Source organism: Stegastes partitus, unplaced genomic scaffold (assembly GCF_000690725.1).
Source record: "Stegastes partitus isolate 25-593 unplaced genomic scaffold, Stegastes_partitus-1.0.2 Scaffold235, whole genome shotgun sequence".
NCBI lineage: Eukaryota > Metazoa > Chordata > Actinopteri > Pomacentridae > Stegastes > Stegastes partitus.
The window spans coordinates 80,108-89,022 of record NW_007577966.1 but is presented as its reverse complement, the minus strand read 5'-3'; the positions used below and the strand labels follow the sequence as shown (position 1 = coordinate 89,022).

The window sequence follows — 8,915 nt, the reverse complement described above, 5'->3', positions numbered from 1 at the left end:
CCAGTGTGGTCAGCACCTGTATGGGCACAGGTAGGACATGGCTCCTGGACGTGTTGCGCTCCAATAATGGCCGCAGCTCCGCGCACAGTTCTAAGCGAATTGCCCTCGGGAACGTAAAGCGGCTGATGATCCAGTCGTCATCCTGAGGTCTCTGGAAACCCGTTCTCTTGGCACTGCTCCATTGGCAATATCCTCCAACAGTACCAAAGCTGCCATTGCTGTTAACGGTATCTTCTGCGCCATTTTATGCAAACTTTTATATCCGCTCATCTGATTGCAAACACCTGGGTGTGTTAAGTGTTCATCTAAGTGTCTCTGATGTGCATATCACTTTGAGGAATTACCTTTTTTTTTTTTACATTGTTTTTTTTTTTTACATTTTTATATTCCCAGCATCACCTCTAAGTGTCGCCGACGGCTCAAAAGCAATAGAAACGTGTGTACGCCAGTCAAGAAGTTGGGGTGGAGGACCGCACATTTCCACGTTCATTTCACTCTTGATACATCTGAACGTGAGCCTGGATAAGTGCGTAAGCCAAGTTTTTGTGCATACACACGCTTTGTACATGAGGCCCCAGGCCTCCTTTGCTCTATTGTCAAGCTCTCCTACTCATGTGCTCATTGTTGCTTTCAGCAGTTGACAGAGGTCTGCTTGGGCACTCTGACCAGTCTGCAGCTACCCTGCCTTATGCACAGCAAGCTGCAATGCAATGTGCATTCTGACACCTTTATATCATAGTGAGCAGAAAGGCTTTCAGTAACTCTTCTGTTGGATCAGACCACACAGGCCAGCCTTCACTGCCTACATATATTAGTAAGCCTTATGCAACCATGACCCTGTTGCTGGTTGACCAGTTGTATTTACTTAGACCAGTTTTGGTTGGTGCTGATTGCTGCATATCAGGAACCCTCCTATGAGATGCACTGACCAAGTTATCTGGCCATCATAAGTCTCTTGCTGCTTAGTTTTGCAACTTCCAACACATTAACTTCAACAATGAGCATTTACTTGTTCACTTTAACCAGTTATTTGCCATTTATTTTACTTGCTTTCTGGCCTTTATTCCTATTGGTCATTTGCTGGGATTTGAAATTTCTTCTCACATTTGCAGATCATCCCCTCATTAGGTGACAACACTGTACAGGCTCAGGCAGATGAACACAGTCATATTACAGAGCAAGCAGGCTGAATTTGAAGCCATGTCACGAGATTTTTATAAAACTGGTTTGTAATTGTTACTGTGGAAAGGAACGCTTTCAATTTATTTTATAGTGAAATTCCTGAGAGCACCATCCGGTACCGTTGGTCTGCAGCACAGGCCTCCAGAAATAAACAGAAATAAGAAATAAACAGTAAAACATTTATGTTGGATCATTTTACAAATGTGCAGTATTTAGGACGGCGTCATAACTGTGCTTTATATATAATACGTGATTGTTGCTTGTGCTTTCATGGTTTAATATATTTCTGTAGTACAGAACGAGCTGGCTCAGTAAGACCAACATGTTGCTAAACTTTATTCTGAAAAATGTAACCGGATCTTGCATAATGCACTTCCTGCCTGAGGGACCGCGATGGAGGAGCTGTGATCTGAGATAGTGCACGGTGTACGCGTTTAAAGGCAGAAATGTCGCAGTCCCCGGACACCCGCAGTTTGCTGTCGGCCTCCTCCCAGCCCAGCCTGATGGACGTCGACTCGGTGAGACTGTAACCCTCATGACGCCAGACACCCGCCGCGGTGCTTCCGCAGCGCTCCGTGTTGTTCCGACGTAAACACACCGATAGACTACCGGTTCCAGTTCTGGTTCTACACGGCGGCGGCTCCAAATAAGGCGCCTTTGAAAAACCCGTTTGAGTCAGTGATAAGGCCAGTCGTGTCGTGGCAGGTCCAGACTCGGCTGGCTCAGACTGAACGGAACAGTGAGGTGTTTCAGGTGGTGAGCCTCCAGCTGAATGTAAACGTGTTTACTTGTGTACAGGCTAAGCTGTGAGGCCGGGTCCATGCATCCATGAGCAGGTCTCCTGTTCCAGTGTCCTCAGGTCAGGATGTGATCACATGATGAGGCAGCAGCTACCTGCTACACTGGATATCATAGTTATTTAGAACACAAACCTGAGCCACACCTGCAGCGCAGTGAATACTTCATGTGCTCTTATTTTCATAAAACTCAGAACACACAGTAAATGTAGGTTTATTGGTGTAGCTCTGTCTCAGGTGGTGAGCTGCTCGTCCACCAGGCACACAACTGGTGTTGGACTTTGTGCTGAAGCTTCTTTGGGCCAGATGCTGACCTGTCATGTCAGATTTTACCTTTATGACAGACGTGCTGCTGTTTGTGTGAGTGTAAATGGGCGATAGAGAAACGCAGTGAAGCATGTGGATAGCCTAACATATGTTAAAGGTTGCTACAGAAGTGCATATCCTTTACCTTTCACAGACCAAACAAAAAGGAGCTAATGGATCATTTAGTTACTACATTTGGAGGGCGGTTCTGTATATTCTGCACTGGACGTGTCATAACACAATTTGTATGTATGTGCATGCCTGATATAATCACCAGTAAGACTTGTACAGTCTGAGCTCGTGTTTAATTAGGGTCCAAGCACACCAGTGCAAGGACCCTATTGTAATCGTTGTGATTATTATTATTATTATTATTATTATTATTATTTTACCGACTTTGGAAACACAATTTTGAGGGCCTAAACATGCTTGAAAACCCACCACAATCGCCACGCACATCAGGACTGCCGAAAAATTTGATATTTTAAGGGACTTGGACATGTCACTGCCAAAATGACTCCACAGCGCCACCTTGGAAATTTCAATGAAGTCCTATCGGAAGCACCTTTGACCTAAAGCTACGCAATTTGGAACGCATATAGAGCTGGTCGGCACAAATAAAAACGTCCCCCCGCTCCAACCTCTAAAATGCCACACGGTGGCTACGTTTCACCTACAATTACGAAATTCGCCACACATGTGTAACAAAAAAGTCCATTATCATGTTTCGGTAAACCCAACAGGAAATCCGCCATGTTGGAACAACGACGAGCATGTGAGGCTATTTTCGCTCAAAAATGGCCATTATTTCAAAATCTATCTCCTGCAACACACTGTTTCTGCACATTCATCTTAACTATTATATTACATTATAACTATTCAACATAACTAACATAGCAAGGCAGAACCTCCAGAATGATCAACAGCTTCATTCCACAAGCTGTCAGAATGCTAAACTGCTGATCTAGGTATGCAAACACTTCTTTATTGAAATTGCTTGAAGTTATTGGATCCTGAAGAAACGCTCTTTCATCTTGCCTGTACTACTGTGTATGTACAGCAAAATGACAATAAACTTGATTTGATTTGAAATAGATATGACCAGTGTGCATCCACAGTGCTCGGAGTATGATTGACGGTAATGAGGTTCTCCCCAAGAACATGTAGAAGTCTTAATAATTATAGCCTACCATAAAACTGAAATGTTACTTAAGTCTCTCAAAAGCCAGTCTTAATTGTTGATGTTTAAATGATGAAATCTCATTGCAATGGTACATTAAATGCCATGTTTTGGGTTCACTGTTTTAACAGCCAGGATCTTTTTTAAGGCCAGTGGACCCTCTTAGAACTGTTCTGTTTATAATCCATGCCTTTTCTATATCCTGCTTCATCTGCTTTAACCAGCAAGGAGCGTATACCAGCTGACTTAGAGCAGGGCTCCAGGCTATTTTTTTCAGTGGTAGCACTGATGCTACTAAATTTCTCAGTTAGTTGCACCAGCATGATCTGGCCCCCCTCCACCCCCACATCCTGATTTCGGTACAGCATCGCCTGCCAGATGCAGGATGAGGGAGACACTGAGGCTGACAGCTGCAGCCTGCTCAGACAGATGTGAGACGAAAACTGGTTAGAAAATTTGCCCAACTTGTAATCAAGCGATTTTATCTCCATGGACTGTTTTCTATTGGCGAAGCACATTTTAAATGTCAACACCACACATGATCATGTTTATTTAACTGCAGGAATCCATAATTGTGATCGCTGGCAATATTACTTTAGTTCTTCAGTCCCAGCCTTGCATTAGCCATCCTGATCGGTTGTTATGAGCTACATGTTCTTTTTAGCGGACTCATCTTCACTCTTTATCGCCAGGTGTGTCTGATCAGGACCTCTCTCTCTCCACCAGCCACCTTCTCTCTCTTCACTCTGTTTTAAAGTAATCAGCTGTAGCACACAGAGGAGCAGAATAACAGGCACATTTCAAAGTAACACACTCTTTCTCACAGCTGTACATTTGGTGGGAAACCGTTTGAGAAGATAGCTAGTCCAAAACTGACATCCACATGGAACATCTGCGTGTTGTATGTTTACTTCAGAATGACCACTCACGGCTCTCTTGGAGACAACAGGACGTCTCCTACCTCCACCAGAACCTGGTGATAGTCATGAAGTGTTAATTTTGAGGAAAACCACACCTCTGGAGAAAAGGAGTTGCACTTTCCACAGTGACCTCCTGACCTTTCTCTCTCTTCCTAACACCCAGAACTGTCTACACAGGAATGAACTGAACAGTTTTAAATCCCAAAATTAAGAAAATTCAACATCACCAGAGTGATTATCCCAACATTTGGACTCAATCTGTGATACTAAGTTGATTAGGACCAGCAATAAGAAGACCTCACATCTAAAGTGTTTGTGGATGAACACACACTCCCTTCGCTCTCTGTTAAAGGTCGCAGCCATAAAGACACAGAGAGACTTTTTTATTCGAAGCATATATACTTCTTAAGTCTTTTTCTCATTATTGAATGTATATGCTTATGTTCTTGGTTATTAGAAACACATACCCTGAAATTCCACAACTTATATTCTCGTTTCCACATTTTATATTATCATAGAAGCCGTATGAGATAAACATATCATGTTTGATATCATTCTAATCACACGTTTGTTGGGATTTCAGATCTTTAATGATCATAGATATTTACCAATAAAATCCATGCATTTAGGAACTTTACTCAAATGAAGTTTTAAATGTATTTGGCCTCTGACCTCTCATGGACAGTGAAGCTTAGGACCACCCTTTGGGATGAACATATCCATGATTCGTCAGATGCTGACTTGAATTTGGCTCCAAAACTTTCTGTATAAAAAGTTACTGAAATGCAACAATGGCTTTTTTTCCCCTCTAATATCTACTTGGACTTTCTTTTTATGTGTTCTGACTATTTGTTTTGGCCTTATTAAGGACTCTTTTCGACAACCTAAGTTGGACTTTGTTATTCTATGTTCTACTTAAAGTTGATCGTCTTAAGTGAACTTTTGTTTAAACATCGGTGCTAACATTTTCCTTATAACTATGAGCTTTGACTCTTTATATTTTTACTCCGGCACTTTTTCAACGCAACTATGCAAGGTGCCGTCTTGTCTCCTGAACCAACTCATCCAGTAAACGCTCACAGCTACACATCGTACTTCCTCTCCCTCCTATAAAGGCTACACAGGTATCATTTTCTTTCTGCTGAACGGGTGAATTTAGAAATTACAATTAACTTCTCAGTCCCAATCTAATTCTGAATTGATCACCGCTCTACCAATTGCTTCTAGTGACGTTCACGGTTATTTAATTAGTTTGTTTACCTGCATTGGTTTGTTCACTGTTGTTTGTTATGTCATTGTTGTTTTATTGTTTGTTTGTAGCAGTAGTTAGTAAATGTTTGTATATGTATCACCATTTTTCTTTGCTTAGGAACTAGTGGTCAATGGAATCAGAGTTCACGACTTCTGATAGACTGATCAATTCAAGTAGTTTTATAATTTATTAATATTCAATCTTCCTTATTAGACATTAATTTCAGAATTCTATATTCGGTGGTTCCCCTGTTTGTAAATGAGTGCAATTTTAACCATAAAGTGTAGTTGTGCCATTATGCCACATCTCTACATATGTGGTGAGGTCGTGTGAGGCCATTTATCTACACAGCTACAGATCGTTTCATCTTTAAAGCAGGGTAACAGCAAAATGGATAGTTTCACTCGTCACGCAGGAATAGATGAACTGAGCCAATGAAGACGTCAATCCATTACAGGGCCAGCACAGAGAGACAATGATGCTCACCTACAGTGTGCGCCAGTTTAGAATAATCAGTTCAAATCAACATATCTTTACATGTGGGAGGAGACTGATGCAGACTCAGGGAGAACAACAACTCCACAAAGGAAGGTTCCAGCCATGATTCAAAGCCACAACCTCAAGCTGTGAGGTGATTATGAAGGACTGACCAGTATGTTTATGTAATACAGATTTATGTTTATTGTTAAGATTTATTTTTTATTCATTTATTTTATGGGCCAATGGTAACTGGAACCCATATCATTAAAGGTTATTTATTAGCAGCATGTGATAGCAGGAGCCTTTCGTTTATAACTAGGCTTTTTTTTAATTACTAATAATTACTGAAACTAGATAAGCAACTATAGGAATAGGAGTGATAACGTTTGAGCATCATGTGACAACAGTGCTCATATTTATTGTGAGGTCCATTGATTTAGATTAAGAACAGTATTTTTCTTGCATTTCTGTCTGCTGTTCTTCTCTTTTTTGTTAAACTTTTTCTATTCTATCACTTTTATTGCCCACTCAGGTCCATATCTTAAAACATTGTTTCTCTGTTTCAGGGTTATCTGTCTCCTTACTTGGCTGCTAGTCATTAGCATAGTCTTAGCCACTGTCAAAGTACACTTGAATTGACTGTGCCATTTTGGCGTGCAATTTATGGCCATTGTACCATTACAAAAACTCCTCCCAGAGAATTAATTATTGCAAATTTAGATTTTGTCTGTGTCTTTTAAAAAGCGTTGTGATGCATAGCTATAAAAATTGTAACTTTTCATAGCACATTGTTTTGATGTTTTACCATGGAACAGATGGATCTTAAAACTCAAATGTACATTATTCATTTGCAACACAGTACTCTTGCTTTTTGGTGTTACAGGTGTACAGTCTTATACAGTCTTTGCATAGCAGGTTATAATCACAATTACTTCAATTGTAGTTAGAAAAGTCTTAACACCTTTATGGTGTTAAGACCCCCCCCCCCCCACTGAACACTGCTGTGTTGACAGGATGAATTTTGATGTTTGTAACTTGACTTTGCATTGTCAGATCCATATGAAATCTGGCCTGTTTGACTCAGATTTTTAAGCGTAAGTTCCAGAGTGCAACAAAGTTATCAAAGTAACACTTTCCACCCCTGTGGTTAACACAGTAGGTGCCTGTGTTGGCTACAACAACACTGATACAGCTTCATGATCATCATGCACTCGCACCAATGCGATTGCTTAAAATTTTAACTTCACCTTCAAAAAAAGGTCGCAAATGGGACCAAAGCTAGATGTTACTGCAGTAAGCGATCGTAAAAAAAAAACCCCATAGGTGTGTCAGCAGTAATCCTGCCAGTAACCACAATGTGCTCAAAGGTGAGAGGGCCTGATCAACTCTGTCTGAAGTCTAATAATAACAATTAAAGCTGCAAGCAGCGTTGGACGGGCCCCGGCACTTCCGTGTGTGTCGGACGCGGCGCACGTCGGGGTTGTGGCAGAAATGTGCACTGAACAAGGTGACAATCACCTAACCGTAACCCTAACCACGTTTGAAGTTAATACGCTCAACCGGCTAATAAAGGCCAATGCAATTGGAGAACGCGTCCTTTCATGTCTCCAGAAGGTGACCCTGTGACTGTGGATGGATAATGGCATGAGAATGTCATCAGCGCAGGACTCTGATCCAACATGTAAAGTCTGAGGGGCTACAGCAGAAAGACTAAGGACAGTTTCCACCTGAGAGCTGTGACCGCTATCTCCCCCCTCCTCACACACACACACATTGTCAGGGCTCTTCCAGACACAGAAACCCCTACGATCACCCCTCCCCCGCTGACACACACACACACACACACACACAGTCCTATACAGACAGCACACTAACTACACAAGTGACCCACTACCTCACTCAGCCTTTATAAAGTTGGACTTCTGACTGCAGTTTCGTTGTGTGTACAGAAGCATAATGACAATCAAAGGATTGTGCTTGTGACTGAGGCAGAGTGCAACATGCAGAGGGCAGGGAGACAGCACTTGCTCTTTCATGGCAAAGCATCAAAGTTCAGAGGGCCGCCACGGACACGCCGTTTGACGTAAACTCACAATTTTTGGTATGAGTGATCGTCAATGTCTAAAGGCTCATATCACCACATTTGAGGTCAATACGGTCAACTGGCTAATAATAGCACATGAAAGTGTAAAACATGTTCTCTTTATCAAGTATGTAAAGTTTGAGGCAGATTGGAGCATGTACAGGGTCATTAGACATGCTTTCTTTTTGATGGCGAATCATCACAATTCAGAGGGCCGCCATTGCCACGCCCTCAGACTTTTGCAGAGCGTTTTAATAACTTTTAATCACCAAGCCCTGTTGTATGTGCTGGCCAAATTTGAGGCGTGTAGGACTTAACCCCAAGGAGGAATTTGCTCTCAAAAATGACAAAAATCACCCAAAATTGCACAGTTATTTCAAAATTGCGCACTTCCTGTTGACTTTACGGTATGGGTCCAAGAGGCTTTTTTGTGTGTCCCGATGTGTTACATATGCCTACCAATTTTTGTAAACGTCCTGCGGGGGCTATTGGATAAATTGCTGCAGGGGGCGCTATAGAGCCATTTTTCCAAACAGGCACACATTGTCTGTGGTTGAGTCGATAGTGACTCGTATGTCAATTTTGGTGAGTTTATGAGCATTCTAAAGCGGTCAAAAAGTCATTTCCATCTCAAAGTAACTATGCGACAGCATGGCAACACTGTTGCTTGAAAATGCAAAAGCTTCGCACTGTAGCATCGTCAATGTGGGAAGAC

The 8,915-nt window shown here is 41.9% G+C and overlaps 1 protein-coding gene across 1 annotated transcript in view; it reads left to right on the top strand.

The window, feature by feature from the left end:
- The first annotated feature begins 1,554 nt into the window (after window positions 1-1,554).
- The window catches only part of vps8 (VPS8 subunit of CORVET complex), a 77,841-nt gene continuing 70,480 nt past the window's right edge, over window positions 1,555-8,915 (top strand). Inside the window, exon 1 of the mRNA XM_008281496.1 lies at window positions 1,555-1,700. Within this exon, the coding sequence (XP_008279718.1) occupies window positions 1,629-1,700 (72 nt within the window). The 5' untranslated portion in view covers window positions 1,555-1,628. The remainder of the gene's footprint in view (window positions 1,701-8,915) is intronic.